Here is a 22,943-nt window from a genome sequence, read left to right as displayed (position 1 = left end):
TTCTCTTCAACATTTCTCATGTTTTATTCATATGATAACAAATTCAACTTAAATTAAACATAAAAGACTATAAATGAAACAAGAATTAATCAGTGGTAAATGAAAATAAATATAAAAATTTGTCACATGGTGTTATGTGTCATCTTGAAGGCACTACAATATCAAGTATTTTTTTTCCCAACATGAAGCAATAATTGGTCAGTGCTCTCTTTTGATTTTAGTGTAGCGATACAAATTGTTATACCTACCATAAAATTTCAAAGCAAAATAAAAAAAAATATTCTCATAGAATATGTGCTTCTCCATATTCTCCATTGTAATAACACACAAACACTGCACAATTTAAAGTTTTGATTAAGTTAGGCTTAAACTATCAGTAGGTTCTACAGAGAGAACAAAAATTCAGTTGAGGAAACGTATGTATCAAGAAAAAGAAAAAGTTAATGCTCTTCTGCATCAATACCAACCAATTGGAGTTATTGTTGAACCAACAAGGAGGCTTGATTGACCATGCGATTGAAAAGAAAGCAAATCATTTTGTCAGAGTAAGAAAAATGATTCATGACGATGAAATTTAGAGTTGCAGTTTCATACAAAATTCAGAGCTTATTAAAAGGCTTCTCTATTAGAAAATAAATATCATTCTGTACGATAAGAGTGAAACCATCACCAATGGCACAGTTTACTGACATGCTATTGGAAACTCAGTTGTTTGCGTAGTCATTGAGACCTGGAAAAAGTCTGTTCCCCTGATGAGTGTAATTAATATTTATTTTTATGTGCACAGACTGTCTTGAGGCATAATGTGGAGATTGGTTATGGCCCAAATATCCTTCTGCAAAACATGTAAAATGCCAATTCTCGAGTAGGTATTGTCTAATAAACATCTTCATCGGGTTATTTTTCACTGAGACAAAAATCACTGCATTGATTATTAGGCCAATATCTATGAATAAGTTAAAAAATAGTACCATGAGCTCTTTGTTTCATGCTATGAGAACACATGTTCACCCACCTTCGAATTGTTTGCTTGGTGTATGTATTTTTGCTATCACTAGTGACTAGATATCCTATGTTGCAGTGAGTATACAATGTTTGATGTTCTATGTACAAGGGCACTTGCCAATTCTTAAAAGAGAGATTACAGGTAATGTACTTCTGTTCCATATTGCTGGAAACGATGCAGACTGAAATTTATGTTCAGTGCTCAGTTTATCGCTGCCTTAAAGCTTTAACTTTTACCAAGTCAGCATAGATGCAAACACATTTGCATAAATAAATAAGCAATGATGTCTGTAACTCAGAAGGTCCATATCGCTTTGAGTTTTGTAGGTTCCACGCACCTTCTGAATACAGTAGGTACTCACTTTCATATAAAAACAAGTATTCAATTTAAAATCAACAGTTTTCACAAACTCAAAATGGAAGCACATATGTTTCCATATCCCAACCAATATTAACAACAATATGATCGATTCTTTGGTATTAAAATGATCAAAATCCATTTCATGGCAAGAAGATGAACACCAGACAGCTGCAGCCAAATGAAGCCTCGACTTCATCCGTTTGCAATCTTTAAGTGACACCTAAAAAGAGACAGAGGAGAATACGTTTAAAATTTATTGACATATTCACTTATGATTTGCATTTCATGCCACAGTGATGAGCAAAGTTAAACCAGCCAATTAACTGGATGATGCTTATTCAGTTATTCACCCAGGAGAAAGAGCCTATGATTACACAAGTTTTAATATCATTTTTATCAGTTTTAATATTTTAATCATACCTCGTCCTCAGAGAAAATAATTATTCACCTTGCGGGGCGGATTGAGGAGGAGCTTCTGCAATTCTTGGTAAATTGAATGGCACTAAAGAGTTCAAATATGGACAAAAACTTAGCTCCATATTCTAACCCTGAAGAAGATGACAGATTTAGCCATTTGGGTCCATTTACCCAAATGAACATCCAGTGGGAGACACAAGAAACTTTTCTGCATATATCATACACCAAAAAAAAACTCAAACTCTACATTCAACAACTACATTTAAGTACAGGTTTACCTCACTTAGCTCTACAGATATGTTCCTGAAAAGTATCATGCTAAGGGAAATATGAGTTAAGTGAGAGATGTATTTCAGGCAGTATAATTTACACTATGTGTGCCACAGGCAAATTATTAGGGGCAATCATACATCCACGAACATCTAGGCAGATGATGTGGCAAAGTAGGTAACTGAAAATTCGAGTGATTTTTATGTTTTGCAGAGCCCATTACTCCACGAATGTATTGATTTGTGTTCTCCTTAGCTTTTTCCATGCTTATGAATAGGTGGCATGATAATTTCGACAATTTGACATAAAGCAGGAAGATTGTTTGAATACATAGAGGGCAATCTTGAAACCCAGTCGTGATATTGCAAAACTATGGATTAGCGAGTTTTTTTAAGCAATGGATGCTGCTAATTTGCAAAGGTATGCAGTCGGATGCATCATTTTTTTTTAAATCTGAAAAGTTAAAATTTTTGCGCACCAAAATGCCAATGTTAGTCAGGAAACACCCACATTTGGGGCCATCTATCAAGGACTTCTATCGGTTGAGGAAAGAGCTAGAAACCTGGATCTCCTGTATCTTAATGTGAAATTTTTTCAGGCTTCGTTCAGGGAATGAATCATGGCTAGGTAGAGTGTATTGATAACAATACGGTAACAGAAGTTGAGGTATTTTCATCAAGTGGTTTGATTAATTTGCAATTCTCAGATCAAATTATCATCTCACTATGTTTACGTCTTAATTATTTGCTTGAATTGTACATTAAAAAGTCTTCATTGAGCTACATGCATAAAAGTTTTTTCGGCCTTGATTTGATTCCACCTTTCATAGAATTACATCACTGCTTGCATATGCACTTGGTGGCTAATTTCTTAAATTGTAGGTATTGGGGTGCATAGATCCACGGATGATTTCCAAAGATTGGCCCCATTAACCTTCCTGAAACTTCTGATTTTTAAAAAATGTGTACTTAAAGTTACAATGAAGAATCATGTTTCTCCTAAAATTAAAAAACAATGAAAAGTTTAAAACTTTTTTTACATGCAGTACTCAAACATGAAGACTAGTCGTATAAACTTTTCTTCAACTATTCACTTAAATAACTCCCTTGAGTTGGACTTGAATTTGGAAATAGCACTTCTAAAGTACAATACTGTCTTCATCATAAACATTTTCACTTGGCAGCACCAAATTATTATACCCAATTTTCCCTGAGAGAAGCCAGAATGCTGTTCCGGCGCATTGCGGTCAACACTAAGCACTGTATCCACTTATTAACTATATTAACACTTTTCTGTGGTATAAACTTTGAGTGCACACAAAACCCAGGCATCTGATTACTCATTAAGCCTGCTCTGTTGGCTAGAGTGTGACTATGTATTTACTTCTCCAATAAACACCTCACCTCTTCATATTCTCTCCACATAATTCCCAGGGAAGGTGCCAAAGTAGCCAGTGCGATGACTTGAGCCGACGTACCAGCCATCATCACACTTCTCCATGACATACACTGTGTCTCCCTCCTGCAGCTCCAGCTCATCTTCATTTTGAGGTTTATAGTTGTATAAAGCACGATAACTGACAAAAAACAAACAAGTTCACCATTACAAGTTACTCCTTGCAAAGTAATGAAATGGTGAATTTAATTACATGCACTCTGAGTGAAAAATATAAATAATTTTTTGATAATAATTGCCCAAAGTAACAATGCAGCTTGACCCTCTTGAACATCCTTGACAGGCTCATGAAAGAGCATGAAATTGAAAATAGTTCTTCAACAGTTTTTTTAAATATTGATGAAGTGTGTTGGTAAAAAAAGCAAATTACATTGATTTAAAGGTTTTAAATGTGAACTATTTTGGGGAAATATGACAAGAAACATTAAGTGTATAATTTTCCTGCTGATTCAGTATAATTGAGTGTCCTGCATTCTGCAAGGTGATAGGACCCATGAATTTTGGTGACCACTTAAAAAAACTCAATACACTAGAAGAATAATAATCCAGAAATTTAAATAACAGAATGATCCAGATAACGGACGGTTTTCCACAGTTTTTCAAAATTTCTATTTTTTTTAGTTGCTTACTGAACATGCAACTACATATGTATCTTAGTTGTTTAATTTCCATCTGAGAGCCTGGCTGTCTTCAAGCTAAACCCGCTAGAGCTAGTCGACTAGTTTGCTGTTTTCTTCTACAAAATATTGTATTCCGTTGCTTCGAATACCGAGATGTGGTGATTTCAAGCAACAGAATGCACAGCATCAATGTACGATGTCTATTCCTTGAACTTTCTGGGCTTAGTTAGTGGAGGAATATAAATGGGCTGAAGTTCATATTGTGGGTGCCACATGCCCAAAATTACTTAAAATCTATCCGAAAAGATCCTTATAAAAATATGAGTCGCTCATGAATGATAACTCTCATGGCGAATAATTCTACTGATGTCTTTCAACTAAACTGAGTGATTTTCAACATTTAAAAAAAATATATTTATTTAAATTATTAAAATTTATGTAAATAAATTTAAATTATAATTTTTATATAACATATGTCAATCCCTCCTCACTAGGAGGCATTTCAAAGCATTTTTTAACCATTCCTAATGGCCCCCATTTGTGACCTGGGATTGAGATAAGCAGTTCCATGAGGGGAGTGAAAGACCACCCTGCAATGAGCTCTCAAGTGGGTCATTAGGCGGGTGTCGTCAAAGATTGTTTCTGAATTTAATGTCAAGGAATTTTTCCAAAATATTCACTTTCTCCGCACTTATAAGATTACCTGTGACAACTTATATTAACGGTAAGAGTTAAAATTCAAAATCATTATTATTTACAGTAAATTATTTGAAGTGGCATTACCTCCGATCAGAGGATTTAATGATTACCTACCGATAAGTTTACGTTAGTAGCTGTGAAAATGACAAGAACTACGTGACAAAAGAACATTGAAAATTGTGGAGGGGGAAAATGTTGATGTTCTAGTCTGATTGCATAAATGTTGTGCCATTTTCCTTCCATTTAGGGGTACTCACATCAAGATTAATTTCAAAAAATATCTGCCTTCATAATTTATAGACAGAGAACTTTTGAAACTTTTTGAATATTTAATCATAAATTTTATGAATTTTATTTGGTTTTTCTCATTGCTTGACCCTTTAGTCAACAAGGTATCATTTCGGCTGATAACAATGGACGTTCCAAAATAAATATTTTCTTTGTTACAGTGTTGCCTACATCCAGGTAATCCATCTATTCGCGAGAAATATCATTGATCTGGAATATGTCTGGTCTCAAGCATTCTGGATTATTGATTTTCCAATGTATTCCAGGATTACTGGTAGACATATTAATGATATGCTGTTCTTCTATTTCTATTCTGCAATATTTCATCTGAAATACTTACGGAACAGGATCTGAGTGAGTATCTATGTGCAATGTCTGGTTGACTGATGGAATCTGCAGTTTCTGTGCTGCTGATGGGCGAGTCTGCAATCCAGAGAAGATAAAAATCAGTACAGTTCTCATTCAGTACTATCGGTCATAACCAGAGTATCTTTATCATGGAATGCCAATCAATGAGTGGAGTGGAATGGACTACTAGACTCTTCCATTGTAATTTTTATGATATAGGAAACACCAGTGGCTATGATTAAGAGGCTATGAACACCCAAAGTAATTTAATTGAAACGCTCATTATGTACTACATAAGCTTAATACTTTTACTACCAGCAGATCTATAGGGCTAACTTACTGGCCCAATTTTTTACAATGAAAAGAATAAAATGGCTTCTTTTTACTTCATAAAAATAATATTGAACACCCATTATCCCTCTCCATATATGTACATATATCTACAGCATTAGCAAAAATCTAGATGTAGTAAATAAAATTATGTAAGCATGAGAAGTAAATTGAGATCTTACTGACTTTCTGAAAATAGTATAGAAATACCACTGCCAAGAATCAAGAAGTGCTCAATACACCAATCTCTTGGTATTATCTGCCATCAATTGCTTACATCTGACCCTAAGTGACCAAGAATCATCTAGAGTCAGATGTAAGCAATCAATGGCAGATCGGGATCTGTGTAAACATTTGTATAGGGTATCTACTGGCAGCTAGACTCGCAATTCCTCAAAAACACTTCAATGTGTGGATAGGTGAAATTTAAGTTTGATATGATTCATCAGAAGCATATAATGGATCATTACGGAAATTAACAAGGTGTGATCAAAAAAAGACTGGACTGAATTTATTCTGAGCAAACCGTTCAACGGATCGAAACGAAACAAAGTGCACCACATTGCGACACACCCTACGACTAAAACGAGAGATGTTGCATTTGTTTACGTCAAGTTGTTACGCAGCAGCAGTGGTGCATGTCTTAACCTGTTCGTCGCCACAGGCAATGGCACTATTGAAGAAGCTAGAGGAACAGGGTGTGTGAGTGAAATTTTGTTTCAAACTTTGCAAAAATGCTATGGAGACATTTTGAAGGATTCACCAAGCCTTTGTTAATAAAGCTGTGAGTTGAAGCCATTGTTTTAAGTGGTACAGTTGTTTTAAATCAGGCAGAACCTTGACAGATGAAGATTCCTAAATGGGGTGGCCTTCCAAATCGACAGGCCCCAAAAATGCAAATTTGTTAATGATTTGGTGCGGGAAAATTGCCATTTAATTGGTAGGGAGGTAGCCGAAGAAGTGAACATTAGTTTTGGATCCTGTTAGAGAATTTTGATAGAAATTTTGGGAATGACGCGCGTCGCATCAAAATTCATCTCTCATGATGGCATTTCCACCACGATAACGCACCAACTCACTCGCTGATCGTGACAGAGTTTTTTGCCAAAACCAGAACTTCCACAATCCCACAGTCACCCTACTCTCCAATGTGGCTCCAGACTTTTTCTGTTTCCAAAGATAAAATCAACCTTGAAATGGCATGACTCGACTCTATTGCGCAAATTAATACTTATTGTAAGGCGCAGCTAAGGCAGCTAACCAGGAAGGATACGAGCTGAAAGAAATGTTGGCAAATGTGCGTCATCAGCCAAGGCATGTAATTTGAGGGTGACAAGTTCGATCAACATATGTCAAAATAAACAAGTTATAAAATCAGTCCGGTCTTTTTGATCACACCTTGTACATGATAATAATTTACAGCAATCAATCTGGATATTCTCCATTTTTCAGATACATAACTCTTTTATTGGTGCCCACCAAGAGCAACTTTGGCAAGATAACTAAAGCATCTTGTAAACCTTAAAGTTTATCTAGACTGATGAATATTTGTTCTAAAAAGTTTCACCTCAAAACTCTTAAAGAAAAGACATTTTGCTGCGGCATTTTGTTCAATTTTCAGCACCCCATTTTTTACCCAGAATGGTTGGAGGAAGAGTTCTCAGGTTTCCAGCCAGGTCCAAGGGTTTTTTCAGCACTGATGTTGCAAAGTCTAAGCCTGTCATCGTCTTCAGGGTGAATAGAAGACGACGATGGCAGACTTAGCCTTCGAAACATCGGTCCTGAAAAACCCTTGGACCTGGCTGGAAACCTGAGAACTCTTTCTCCAGTCTATTCGCCGGGAAAACCTTAGATCTTTCATCAGCCCTACCACAAGGCACAACTGGCTGAATCATTGTTGGCCAAGCTTGCTTGTTTATATAGTAACGGCAAATGCAAGCACCGCGCTGGAAGTTCTTGGAACATTCCCGATTTTCTCTACTACGTGTTGTGGCAGATATTGTGCCACACATCAATAACTCACTTTTGATGAGTATGGATTTCTTCCAAGGGACGATGTGAACGTGGTGGTTTTCTGAGAGGAGTATGAGGCAGGCGCCTGGTATTGCTTCTGCTGTTTGCCGAGGTACTGCTGGTGGTAAGGCTGCTGCTGGCTGTGGGCCGCGTTGGACAGCACGCTGCTGCCGTTGAGGAGAAGCGAGGAGGACACTGGGGAGGTCAGCGATTTCATTGTTGCGGACTTGCTTGAAGGCGTAACTGCAAGAAAGTTAAGATTCAAATCACTGAACAGGTAAATTTAGGCAGTTTTTACAATTCTGTCAATGGCTCTCCAGGGAGATTTTACTTTATTATCTGTGAATTTGGGTAGAGCTTGATCTGGAGTAGCACATAAAAACCCTAAAAAAAAATGAGTTTTGCAATGCTTATATCTCAGACAGTTTTCATCGTTGAAATCTAAAAATACGCATTCATGTATACATTTGTGATTGCATTCATCATTATCAAGTTTTGTAAAAATTAGAGAACTTTAGAATTTTGGCGATTGATCTGACACGGAATTTATGATTGCTTAATTTCATCTACTTCATTTCATTTCTCAGACATTAACAATTATTTTTATGGAAATTCTGCTAAATTTTACTCTGGACATGCATAGGTACCTGGTCTCTCGCCTGGCTCCACAAGGACCTCCACATACGAAATTGGGAAGATTCCTCTCCTGTTACCGATTCTACCTTCAAACCAATTGTTGTCCACCTGCCTAGTGAGGACAACTAATTCTCCTGAAATGAGTCACAAATATAGTTATTGATTTTTTAAGCATTACTCTATAATTGCTGGTAATACATAGTTAGGAATGTTGAGTCATACTTTTTGATCTTGAATCGAGTTGTAAACTAATCGCAAGTATTGAGTCAAGTCGAGTGTGGTGATTTCTGGATCTGGCAATATGATTATAAATAACAACATATCCTCATTTTTCCAATGCCCTAGTGAATTTTCTCTTCTGAACACTTAGTCTGATATAAAAAGGAAAAGACTTTGAGGAACGTTGATGGTAATTGTTTCGGAATTTGCTGATGAAAGAACATTAATGTTCCTTAAGCACAGTTGAAATGAAATAAGCTTTAGTAATATTGTAAAAATTGAAACATTGATTTAAATATGTTTCAAAATTGCTGGGAAGAGCCCTGAGTAAAGTTGTTAGCATAATAATAATAAAGATTATACACAGAAATGAATCATGTAAGATTTTACACTCGAATTCTCATGCAGAAAAACTAATTGTAAAGGCCGTTTTACACAGGGCATGGAATTGCGCAGGTTAGAGCTGCATTAATTTCTAAAATGGCGTGGAATTGCACGAATGCATGAACGAAATTAGAACAGGGGCTATTGTGCCGTCTCGCATCCATGCATTCTCGCATGTGTTTCTAGCAATTCACCGCTTTACACGATGCAATTTTGATTATGCCTTCGCACGTACGTCAAATTGCGCAATACCGTGTGCCATGTAAAACAGCCTTAATACATGTTCAAGCAATAGGTTTTGACATCTTCATGTTACAGTATGATGGTATTATTTCCTGTAGAAAATTGTCTTATGTTACACACATTGTTGAAATGACACATTGCAATATTTCCACTTATAGATTTATTTTACGCGTTTCGTCGTTACAACGACATTTTGAAAATGTCATTGCAATGACGAAACGCGTAGTGTAAAAAAAATCTATAAGTGGAAATATTGCAATGTGTCATTTCAGCAATATTATGAACTTCCACCACATCGTGCCTAACATCATACAAGTTATGTTACACACTTTTGTCCTTGGATGGGCAAGTATGAACTTTGAAGAGGGCCACTTTCTGGCCGATATACATATTCGATTTTCACCCTCGTTCATTTGTGTAATCTTGATCACGCTCTCTTTAAGTGGTTTACCAGAAATTCGTACCCTAGTGCTTGTGTGAGTGATTGTGTTTAGTGCTTGTGAGTGTGATTGTGGCAAAACTCGGCATCCTTAAGCAGAGTCCCTACAGCTCTGCATAGGAGGACAAGTTATAACCCAGATTACCTTAGAGAGGTCACCACAGCCCCACAAAGGATACTTCTGGGTAGTGTGTATGGTCTGTGGTGGTCCCTGGCGGGGAAGTAACATTTCCATAAACCACCACAGAAGTGTGAGTGTATAATAACCTGGCATCCTTAGGAGAGACCATTCCAGCTCTACGAAGGGTCCCAGGTTACAACCAAAGGTCACCTTAGTGAGGTCCTACAGCCTTGCAAAGGTGTCCATTCGGGGGTACGTGCTTGTGTTTGTGGAAGTCCCTGGCATGGAAGTAATTCCCGTAAACTGCCATAGGAGGGCATTCTGGTGAAGTGTTTCTGTCTAATTCCTCTGACGAGTGGTGTAAAATGTTGCAGCCATTTGGAACCCCATTTGAATAACCTATCCATGGAGGCCATAGAGATCATTTCCCCCATTATTTATCAAATGCACATAATTCAAATGAGCACTTGAAAATCACTCCTTACCTTTAATCAAGGAGAGTTCAAGATGAGTTTGGGCAACAAAATTATATTTGGCTCTTGCCTGGCCTTCAGTCGGACGCTTGGGTATCGTTCTAATTCCATCATAAGGAATTATCTGCAAGGCAAATTCAGTGGAAATAAGTATAATCACTTCAACATTAACCTCTTTAGATGTAACTGGTGACAGAAACGATAGATTCAACTACATTTACTGCAATTATGTCTGTGATTACAATAACAGATTACGGGAAGGAAAAGCTCTCAAGAGAGTTATCAACAATGGCCAACACAAGGTGCATGGACAAGAAAAAGGAGTAGCTGATATAAGTACACTCAGCATGAGTTCATGACCTCATAAAATTATTTGTGAAAGGGTGATGCACATCAATTTCTCATTGCAAATAGCTTAAGATTTAGGCATCATTGAATAGCAGAAAAATTATCTCTTCAATTTTCAAACCATCGTAATAGGCAATAAAAAATTAAGAGAACAAGGCCATTATCTCCCTCCAAGGGCAATGAAATAGATGCTCTTAATACATTACAGTTTCATCAATTGCAGTCAGAAATTAAGATGGGATATTTCCTTCCCTGTCATTCATGCATTTGAATATTTTTTTATTGAAATTTGCCACCAAACAGTGCAATACCCATTTGGTCACAATGCACAAAGAACCAGGCAGATTTAAATCTTACCTCAACATAATTGAAGGGGAAGAGTCCAATCATTGCGTTGTGCTCCCCCTCATACCAGTTCTTGTCTATTTGTCTGCGTACAAAAATAATATCTCCTCTTCTGAAGCTCAGTTCTCTGTCAATTGAAATAAGTGTCAACTTCAGTGCAAGTGGAATTGTAATGGGATGATGCATACATTTTCCATGTCCAATAAATATGAAAATTTTAAATTGAAAGACGATTGAAGCATAAATTAATTGAATGATGCTTACTTTGCAATATATGTATTTAAAACACATGGAGAAGAGGATTTGTGAAATTGTAAATTAAATTCTTCCTGTCATAGATAAATATTTGAAAGGGTAAGTCTTTTTATGAATGAAGTAATAAAATATACATGAATGCAATCAGTAACAAAAGACTTAGGAAATGTACGAAGATGTTTTATATGACAAGCAAAACCAATGACAATAAATTATGGAGTTACAAGAATATTTCAAGAATCACCTTGACAATAATGTACCTATAATCCTGAAATTTTTAGTGATAAATTAGGGAAAAATATTCTATAAGAGATTTTTAGCTCATGCACATCTGTTTTCACCAAAGATCTTAGATATAAGGTATAGAGATGTTTATCAACTGAATGAAATTAGATGAGTGAATTAGTAGTTGAACAAGCCTTGAAATTATTATCTACTGCCAGTAATTCACATACCTGGACGTCTGTCCGACAAAATTGTACAGGGCCCGTGCAACGACCTTAGGCTCAGGGGTATGATCCCTTAATTTAGATTTGGACGGCACATCATCAAGGAAATTGTCGTAGCGATTCAGAGGAATTGGGGACTTCTGGGAAGGCCTGGAATTAAAACACAAAATTTTGTGCATAAACATATGATTTCAAGCAAAAATATGGCAACAAATGTTCTGCTATAATATTAAACTTCCTGAACTCCACATGAAGCAAGTGAAGAGTATATCCTTTAATTATTTTAAACACTTAAATTACTATCACAATTTCAACTTTCTGTCACAAAAGTTTGGGGACCAATATCTTAAGACTGCTTATTCAATTTAAAAGCAAAACTTGGGTTTAGCTGTAATCAAAATTTTGAAGTGTTTAGCCATGATTTTTTAATCCAAAACTTCTAACCCTTTCGTGACGGTAGAAAATTCTCACATGCATACTTGCTGCTCAGCCTTCAAATAGACTTCATGTCTCTCTGTATGGACCATTTTTCAGGGCATCAGAGGAGTATGCTACTGCGGGTATACTCTCACTAATCCCTAAACTTATTAATCCTATCTCCCCGGGACCATGCCATTGTCTCAGACTCTGAGGGAACTTAAGCTCATTCCTTCACAAGAGTACAAGGAGGGACCCAAAAATAACTGGACACAATTGAAAAAAATTCAAAATTTAATTTTTTGTCTTACAAACGTTAGTCACCTTTGAAGTACTCTTTATTTACACTGATACATACATTGTTTAAAATGTTTTTTCCACTATGCGAAACACCTTTGGTACTCGTCCTTTCCGATGCCTGGCAGCGTGGCCTTTGATTTTCTTTTCACCTCTGTAATATGACTACAACATTTCCCTTTCATCACCATTTTCATCTGGTTGAACATAAGAAACTCAAAAGGTGTGAGATCTGGTGAGTAGGGTGGGTGAGGAGCCAGTATCATGCAATTTTTTTACCAAACTCAAGTCGCGGCAATCATCAACAGGAGCTTTTGATCTGGAGGCAAGCAAGTGGTGAATAAATTTTGCCATGGTTCGTCTCATTTGCTAATCTTCGGATAAAATTTGCTGTAATGAACTCCACAAATGACCAGATTGTTCAGAAATTTCGTCAATATCACGCCTCTTATCCTCGTACACAAGGGTAAGAGTTTTTTCCACATTTTGATCAGTTCTGGACCTGGAAGGCTGTTCCAGGCATTCCATGCCTTTCGATCGACATGTTGCCACGTTTGAATTGCGAATACCACTCGTGCACTCGAGTTATTTTCAAAGCGTCATCTTTATAAGCTGTAGACAACATAATAAACGGGTCCGACTCAAATTTACTAAGTTGAGAGCAAAATTTCAACGGTGCACAATCTTCTCGAAAATCAGCCATTTCAAAAATGGAAGAGCTCAAGATATCTTCGAATGTAAACTGTCACAGGGGCCCGGTAAAACCATCTATATCCACACTGTTTCGTATAATGACTCAGAAATGATGAAATAACATCCATCTAGTGGAAGAAGCCCAAAATATTAGAGCGATGCGTGCAGCGATATCCGTCCAGTAATTTTTGGGTCCCCCCTCGCATGCCCTTTCCAGCAGCAATGGCTTGAGTAGTCGAGATATTGATAATACACTAGTTGACTAAATTCATATCTATTGAGTAATAATGAATTGCTGTTAGATCCCCAAGACTTAATGTTGCTAATAACAGCCAAAAGTTAAAAAATCTACAGAATTTAGCAGATTAAAAGAAATTTTTGACCTAATAAGCATCAGCATGCTGAGTATACCAACACAGCTGCTAATGGTTGGCCAGAAGGAGCGATTGCTCAAGGATAAGTAATAGGTGAGTGGCAATAGTTCAAGAAAGATGAAGAAGGGGACTTGCCAGCATACGATTGGAATTCATGGTCAGGATTGACTCACGTGAAATTGTCCGTGTGCCTCCGGCTCTCCATGTCCTGGAGCTCTTGGAGGTACTTGCGTCGGCGCTCCTCCTGGTAGATGCGGCGCATGGCCTCCTCCTGCCTACGTGCTAGCTCCTCCTCAGGGAGCGCCTCCTTGGCCTGCGCCCGGATCGGACTGCGGTAGTGGATCGTCACCTCAGACTCCACGTATTTGTGCGGTGATTCTGTGGACATTCGAGACGACATTCTAAAGTCATGCATTCACGAATATCAATCGGGGTGAACAGATGGGAAACTAAAGGTTTGGCAGACTTTTGTCCATGACAGGAATTGGTTGTAAACAAAATGGCAGCCTCAGGCATGACCCAAGGGTACCTATTTAACACTTTACCCGCTGCGGATCTCATGTGGCCCTATGGATTGAGCTTCATGGGCATTGTTTGACCCAGTATGAAAATAGTTCATACCTAGTAGAGTAAAAAGTAAACTTTGTTGCATTCCACACAATATTGGGCATCTATCATGTCATTAGTCCACAAAGTAACCTTGCAGACCATTGATTTCATTGTTAACCCGTCAGCGCCCAAAGTTTTTTTTAAATTCACACATAATTCACTTTAAAAAATATGATAAATATGAGCTCAACACAATGAACACAATTCAAACTGACTGAATAATAGAGGAAACCTTCTACTATAAGTACGTGCACCGAAATGTACACTAAAATTCACATTAAAATGCATTGCAGGAGTATTGGCTCTGCACTGCACTGGGTGCCATATGGTACCAGTGGACGTTGACAGGTTTATAGTACTCCAGATTCATGAAGTGCTAAAAGTATGTACTACGGACATGTCATTAAAAAGAGAAATGCATTAGAAGTTTAAGTTAATAGCACTAAAAATTTATCCAGGAAGTGGTTAGGTCCAGAAGAAATGGCATAATTATGGGCTGCATTAGCCCTGAAACCCATCCCAAATAGCACTCTGGTTTCGTTCACTTGGAGAAATTACCCAGCCAGTTATCATGAATATTGGTATGAAATAGTTGTATGGCAAATCGACTGCTCCTAGCCGCAAAGTAGTATCACAAAAAGAAATCATTCCATTCAGGTATATCTTGAATTTCTAGGCCAGAAAATTGTACATGTAAAATTAGAACAATACAATCAATCGTATCTGAAATTTTGTTCATGGAATCATATATGTCAGAATACCAGTCAACCATGGACAAAATTTCAGATACGACTATATAGCTCTAATTTTACATGTACGATTTTCTGGACTGGAAATTCAAGGTACATCAGAAGAGAAGGGGTGGTCAAATTTTCATCGCATACATGACATAATATGGTAGCCAAGGAGATCTTCGATTTAGGCAACCCGCACTGCTGATTCTCCATCGTCTTCCATTTCTTATGTTAATAATGAAATTATTTTATAAATGACTTTGGTCCCAGACCTCGAAACGCTGAACACAGAAATCTCACTCGGCTGAAAAACCGAAAGGACTTGATCAAGGTAATTTGCAGGGAAAGCACCAGATATATCTGATGATGACACGTTTTCCCTTTGATGTTGAAGAAGACATGGTAAGCACTTGTCAAGATAGGTCAAAGAAATGGGGAAGTTACAGAATACACAATTGTTATCTTGTCAATTTTCATTTCGTAAAGTGGTAGGTCACTCACAACCGAATTCGCGATTCATTAAATGAATTCGGTAGATAGAAGAGAAAGATAAGTTATGCCAAGAGAATGTAAGTAACTAGCAAGCCACCCAGCAGTGGCGTAGCCAGGATTTCGTTCGGGGGTCCAAAACCAGGGGGGAAATTTTTTTAAAAACAGACTACTAAGTCATGGGGTTTAAACTAATTATAACACTTTACATTTTCGAAAAAACTTCAGTTGTAAAAGAAATATTTTGTAAATTCCTGATTTTCAAATATTTTGTAAATTCCTGATTTTCAAATATTTTGTTTCCTTACATGGAGGAAAATAATTGTGTTTGTATATTTCGGGGAGGGTCCGGACTCCCTAGACCCCCCCCCCCCGGCTATGCCACGACCACCCAGCATTGCTCGGGAAAGATACACTCCAAAGAAGTGGGGAACTTTCAACTTGGTGTTCATGGTCACATGGCAGAATTTTTGGGCACGTTGAATGGCAAACAATTGAAAAAAAAACTATTTCCATAACATACCATGCACAGAATCAACTTATAGCACTCTCCACAACATTGACTGCTTTGTGTGTTCATACCTGTGAAAACCATAAATGTCTTGTGAACGCATACTCCAGCAAAAAGGTTTGCACTGAGAGGATTCATCGGTTAAGTATTGTCCTTTGAGTTAAGTTTTCCTTTTTCGCGAGTGAAGAGGTTTGCATACACGGCAGGATATCAAACCACAGAAGTTGCATGATGTGACATAACAAATGATAATGAGAAAGCGACGCAAAGGACGCATCGGATGCCACCGAAAGTAGCACGATGGGCGTTGGGAGCATGAGATACACCCTCGTACTATCTTTGGCCGCAATCCATGCAGTCGCATAGAAATGCATAGTGGACAGACAAACAGCCATCCTCTTTTCTAAATATAGAAGATTATTAAAGCATTCCATCGATTAAGGTAGGTTTGCATGGAGTATTTACGGAGTATTCTGTCAGTACCATCTACCTTTATGTACTTCCCTATTAAATTCACATTAAGGCCTCTTCACTCTGTTCAAAAACCGTATTCCTTCCTTCCTCTCCCTCGTATACCCAACATTCCAGACGGCACAGAATCCTCCGTATCTAATTCGTATGCAGATAGTATCCATTGACTACCGCTCCGTCGCTTTTCGTCAATGGATACTATCTGCATATGAATTAGATACGGAGGATTCTGTGCCGTCTGGGATTCTTCCCTCCAACACCGTTTTCATCATCACTCCCGGCTCAAAACTCGCTCAATCCAAACCTTATATCTCCTACGTATCTCACCAAGAAACTGCCTTTGCTGACCCACCATGTCCAGCACTTCGCCATTCCTTCTCCTCCTCCACGTCCACCTCACCTTCTCCATTCCTCTACATACCCACATCTCGAGCGTCAGCTGATGAGAATCCTCATCATTCAGCCATTCTCTCGCAATTTAAAATAAAAAAAATGACGAGTAAGTTGCCGCCCACTTTATACGAGTCAGTGACGTCATGAGAGTTTAGGCTAATTCAAGCGTTCAGGGAAAACCGCTCATTGAAGGAAGTAATCGCTCGCTGAAGTGGATGCATAGGCGAACGACGTGAGGCCGATGCGCGAGTCGGAGGTGTCGTGACTCGCTCGGGAAAGTACGTGACGTCATCAACTTATCCGCGAAATGGTTAAGGCCGTCGATTTTTTGTCACCAGCAACTCGAGTATCGTAAGGGACGGATCGAGAAAGGAAAATTACGGGTCTCTTCATTTTTTAATCTCGAACAGAAAAGAGACAAATGAACGAGCTATTTTTTCTCGGATTTCAGAACGTGCTACATCAAATTAAGCAACTTCCCCGTTTCTTGGCCTCCCCGTCTATCTACAAGATGATTTTCAAGCGAACTATTTAAATAAGTTCTCACATAAATATCGCAACACGCATTTTGTTTCTAATAACACAAATAATAAATATTAGCTTTTAGCTTTAGCACGTTAGTAGCTTTCGCCCTTATTCGCGGGACAAATGTACCACGTTTCCAATATGTATGCAAAAAAAATCCACCAATAAGTATAACAACAATAATAATAATAAGAAATAATATTTAAACCCAACCAAATTAGATAGGTTGTGAACGGGAGGTATGCGTTACTAAAAGCCCTAATCAATTTTGATCTTGAGCAGTAAACTGATCTCCGCAATCCGTACGTGAAACATGCATAAAAACTTACCCCAGTCCGAGATTTGAGGATTTTCTCGGGGGATGTACTACGAGCATTGGCGTAACTTTTTGGGGGGACGAGGGGGATAGATACCCCCCAAAGCCTAAGAGAAATAAAAAAATATTCAAAACCATTGTCTAGTTTTGACTTATAATAACTGCATACGCTTAAAGTTAATTTTTTTAGTGCCAAGATGATGTAAAATGTATTTCCTGGCATGTTATTTTTAAAAAATTTTCCCGAACCCCCTAAGGTGGGAGGGGGGAGTCGCCATCCACAGGCCATCTCATCCTCCCCCCCTCCCAAAGCATATTCCTAGTTACGCCAGTGACTACGATATAAGCTCGTATATAAGCTTTCATTCGACGGCCCTGGATACAGAGAGCTTCCCTCAGTTACGTCAATAATTGCGAAAAATACGGTCGAGGCATAAGAAATTCTTGCGAACAACAGTGATGACGTGCATGTGAGCTGCGCTGCAAATGCTTCTCCGCTTGCTCCGAAGGACTCTCCCCACCTGTGCTGTTCCACCTTCCAAAGGAAGATCGCGATGCGAGAGCAGACGGAATAACACTCGCCAAACGGTCGAGTGAATTGCGCCTTGGCCGAATTTTAGTCCCTTCGTCACGTTTCATCCAGACAACTAATAAAACCTTCCTCACTTCACCTCATCACCAGCTCCACATGAAATTGACACTGATATTTTCCATGGTTCTTTTGATCCATTTAAGCGAAATATGCTTAGGCGGATCTGGGGGGGGGGGGTTACAGGGGCACAAGCCCCCTCCGGACCCTTAAAAAATATGCAAGATTGTTTATACGGTCCCATTATCATTGCGTTCGTTTTGTATTAGGAGGTATCCTGGTGCCCCCCAGAACAAAATCCAGGATACGACTTTGCTTGTGTCCCTCCCCCCCCAGAAAGAAATCCTGGATCCGTTCCAAAAAAATATGCAAACATATTCGCAGACAGCATACTATCGAATTGATATCTAACGACAAAGCATGTGCTTTCCGCCAGTTATATAAAAACAAAAATTATCAGTTTGCAATTAATTAATAATTATCTTCTAATTATCATTAAAAGTGATTATATTCAAATGTAGGGAAATCAAAATATAATTTTAATGTAATTATACCTCGTAAATTTTTAAAATTGTGATTTTCTTGTCATTTCTCATTTATATAAATTTTTAAATTGGGTTACCTCCCGTATAAATAAAGCTTATTATTACTATTATTATCACATGATAAAGGCCAAAGGAGAATATGAATGGAAGTCAATGCATTCCGTGGGTCAAACTCGACGAATACAACTAGGGGAGCGCTCAAAATATTCCCGCGGTAACCAAATGGTGAGGTAACCACTGAAAAGCTGCTTCTTCGTGATTATTAAAGACAATGGAAATAACATTTCCAACTTCATGAACAACCTGGAAATAAGCGAAAAGGGGATCGGGTCCGTGTGATGGCTTAAGATTTGGCTTCGCACCTTGTGGGCTCGGGTTCAAATACAGTCGGTGGCAGAGTATTTTCGAAGACTGTCCGAACCCTGCTTGAATGCTGTAATGGGGATATTCAATCGCAACACTCCGTCCGTCGAATGGGAGGTCAGACCGAGGTCCTCTTGATGCCTTTCGTTCAGGGATGGCAATAAAAACTAAACGGAAGTCAAAACCAGAGAAATTTCAATACTTTCGTTCCCGGGAGCGAAATGTAGAAACGAAATTTATTTAAACTCGAGGAGTTAAACTCAGAATCGATACAAAATAGGAGTCAAAGCTACTTCGGGTCGAAACTGAACTAAAACTCTGGTACGAAACAAAACACAGATTATGTTTCGCACCGGAGGAAGCACGTGCTTCACCTTCTAACAGTTTAGTTTCGACCCAAACACCGAGTACGAAGTATTGTTGAATGAAGTAGAGGTTCTGCCTACCGACATTAGATGCATGGGACACTCACTTTTATCACTAACATGAGAACGATGAACGCAAACAGTCCATTCGATTTTTATTCATTAGTTATTAATTTTATTCGCTCAATGTTTTAACCTCACTACACGTATATCAAACGTAATGGGTCGAAACTATTCCCTATTGTCCTCCTCCACTCAACTTCTGAGATCGAAACATAACTATGGGTAGCGGAGTTTCGGTCATTTAGTTTCGTTCCTGGGAGTAAAGTTTCGTCCCAAGTCGAAACTAAACTCCTTGGTGATTTTAATTTCGTGCGGGAACGAAACTAAAGCTTGGATTCGTGTTTTCGTTTTCCTACGGGTCGAAATGAAACACTTTCGTTTCGTTTCACTTCCCATCCCTGCTTTCGCTGAGAGTAGGCTAATGCCGACGATGGTTTTCTCTCCTTACCCTTCCCTCATGTTGCAATGAAATAGGCTGTCGGTCGCCTTCTCTAAATACCATATCACTATACAAACGATGTCGTCGTAGTCAACCAATCGGTTCCATCGCGAGATTTCGGCTTTTCGCTATTTCAATCTAACTTGCAGAAGCTCGAGAAGTTCATTTTAACTAGGAGCTAGCAATCTATTATCCTTACTTAACCCAATAACCGAATAATGCCAATGCTCATATGCATGGAAGTCTCTTACATTTTGAGCGTAAACGTCTTAGTTTACCTGCGTAAGTGGTGGGTATGCTCAGCGCGTTGGCTATGGAGACAACATGTATTTGCAATAGCATCAAATAAGAATGAAGAATCCTCTATCATTATTCCGTAAAATGCCGCGCACTGGGATATTAATATTTATTTACACTTGTGATATAATTTACGCAGGAGATGAAAGTCAGATGAGTGCATCCCCATTAGCATATTAAGATGTGGTTAAAACAATGTAAGCAACAAACCAAGAGGAAATGATCGGCATGGGCGGTTCTTATTTTGGGAATAGGGTTAAAGATAGCATAACGCCTGGTATCAATGAAAAATGTAAATGATTGTAAAAAATTTCACAAGTCTGATATTTTTTTTTCCGTTTGAAAATTGAGTCGGTACCTTTGCTTATAACGTTTTACTTTCCTTGCCATTCCTTTACTTCTCAAGTTGGTATATTACTTCCCTGATTGCGCGAAGAATTAAAAATAAGATTTTAGACGGTAATCTCATCTAGTACGGAACATGAAAATTAAAAAAAAAAAACTTTAATACATATATGTATGCTATGAATTCTTAAGCATCACCATAGCAAACAAATTGTAACATAGAAATAGAATTCTATTTTAAATAAGTTCAGATTAAAAGAGAAATGATTTAATTGCATTCAAATTTAAGATACTAAGTTTACGCTAACATTGGAAAATTGAATATATTTAATAGCAAGGTCATTAAATAAGTAACAAATACGATGGCAATTGAATTAGTTTCCTCCACTACAAAGCTTATAATTACATCTACAGGCCAATCAGATATGGAGCAAATCTTCCAGATATCGCGAGAAATTAATATTTTTTTCTAATCTCCAGAAATTTTGGTAGGAAAATTTAATGAAAAATCAAAGTTGCATTTTAATATTTTTAAAATTATTGCATTCCTTTCTTGGCTATTTCCAAGCAACACATTTTCGATATTCCCGAGTGAAATATATTCTCAGGCCATTTCTCAACCAAGTCTACTTAAACGTCTCGTCCTCAATAATTCGAAGGCACGCTTCCATTCCCAAGAAAAAGTGAAGCATGCTGGGGCGCAATGCATATTCAGTTTTCTCCCGGTCATGAATTTTTGCCGTGAAATTTTGAAAGGAATGGCAACGACGCAGTTTTCATAAAAAAAAGAAGATCCTCAAGAGGTATTTGAGCATTGGAACAACGGCTTTAAGCACTCCTAAGGCATCCAAAGAATCTGTACTGCAAAACACTAACCACGAGGGCGTTGCGATCAATAATGATTTTTCTTCTTTGGAAGGTCATCCGTGAATAAATTGCAAGGTGAAAGGAATTTCTTAACTGTTACTAACGCTCAGTAGTCATGGTGGGCATTAATAGAGCTAAATTATGTTAAGGTGCAATAAATATAAGAAATAAAATCGCATCGATCGCTCTATGGGAGGACGGTGTTCGAGCAATAAAAGAAACGCCTGGTAAATATCAAATTTCGTTTTGGAAAGAGTAGTGGTTTTTGAATTTATCATATTTTTGCATATAATAGCTTACTTATTTTGTAAAATGGGAAAAAATATGGTCCTGTTCATTGCGCAGCAAAAATAGTATTCTCACGATTCTTTATAATTAATTTGAACTCAGTGCGTAAATGCGTCCTGTAATTATTCTTCACTTGATTGAGTTTCTTAAGTTACGACAGGCCGAACAACAGGCAACAAAGCTTTACCGTTCTTATTCTCTTAATATTAAATACGTGGCCAATGGATTTCAAATCATGGACAGCGTTTTAATGTTTTACTCTCGCATGTATGCAAAATCAAGCATTAGGCCCACTATAAGGATTACGGCATCTAATGAGGTGTAATCACTGAGACAATTTATTCCCTGAATCATGTGTCACTTTGGGAGATAAAATACTTAAAAATTCACGAAAAGTGGGAGATAATTATTGCTTAATATGTAGGTATCTTGATGCTACTGGAGATTAGCCAGAAAGTCTAAAGATATTAATTAAGAAAAAATCATGAAATATTTACTAATTATGAAGGCTTAAAGTATAAGTAAGTAATGCAAAAATTATTATTAAAAGCGTGATAAGTTCCAGTATAAATTTCCGCGAATACATATGAAAATCATTACATGTCCTGCTCGCATCAACGTCTGCTGTTCGCAACACGAGTTGGCTTCGACAAAGAACGCGACCCAGAAAAAATCTTGATTTCAAATTCACATGAGCTCGAGAAAACCCAATGAAAGAGAAATTGATCTCCTAACCTCTTTATCCTCTAGTTAAAGAATCACCAATCCCTTAGTGATGCGGTCGTGATATACCATAACATGGGCGTACCCAGAGGGGGGCCGACGGGGGAGGGGGCAACTGCTCCCCCCCCCCCCTAGAAGCGAAAATAAATTTAGTTCAAAACAAAAGTTTTGAAAAAATTTTCCTTTTGAAGAAAAATGATATTAGTGTAAGACATGGAACTAAAATAAAAATTATTTTTTTTCCAGCAAATACTAGGGTGGTTTCATATTATTTTTTATTGCCTAAATCCAAAGATTATTACTCCTGGGGTACATATTTCACGCTATTAGATTTTTAAATGACGATATCTATTTTTCGCGATTAAATGAAAAGTGAAAATTTTCAAGCGCGCGAAAACGCGACGGCTAAGTATGAATGCCGGGAAAACTCCTTGTGACGTCGTTTTGGTTCCCGCTGCTGCAAGTGAGGTGACCTTGGGGCGAGGCTCTGAGCGCTGATTCGACGCACGATG

At 37.9% G+C, this 22,943-nt stretch overlaps 1 protein-coding gene across 1 annotated transcript in view; it reads right to left on the bottom strand.

The window, feature by feature from the left end:
- The window catches only part of LOC124160493, a 178,806-nt gene continuing 155,863 nt past the window's right edge, over positions 1-22,943 (bottom strand). The window contains exons 19-27 of the mRNA XM_046536350.1: positions 13,673-13,877; positions 11,725-11,868; positions 11,027-11,141; positions 10,334-10,445; positions 8,454-8,576; positions 7,817-8,049; positions 5,456-5,538; positions 3,457-3,629; positions 1-1,586 (exon numbers count right to left, since the gene is read on the bottom strand). Of these exons, the coding sequence (XP_046392306.1) occupies positions 3,461-3,629; positions 5,456-5,538; positions 7,817-8,049; positions 8,454-8,576; positions 10,334-10,445; positions 11,027-11,141; positions 11,725-11,868; positions 13,673-13,877 (1,184 nt within the window). The 3' untranslated portion in view covers positions 1-1,586; positions 3,457-3,460. The remainder of the gene's footprint in view (positions 1,587-3,456; positions 3,630-5,455; positions 5,539-7,816; positions 8,050-8,453; positions 8,577-10,333; positions 10,446-11,026; positions 11,142-11,724; positions 11,869-13,672; positions 13,878-22,943) is intronic.

This window comes from Ischnura elegans, chromosome 6 (assembly GCF_921293095.1).
Source record: "Ischnura elegans chromosome 6, ioIscEleg1.1, whole genome shotgun sequence".
Classification (NCBI taxonomy): Eukaryota; Metazoa; Arthropoda; class Insecta; order Odonata; family Coenagrionidae; genus Ischnura; species Ischnura elegans.
The sequence above is the reverse complement of the archived record's forward strand: the minus strand, read 5'-3'. Positions and strand labels throughout refer to the sequence as shown.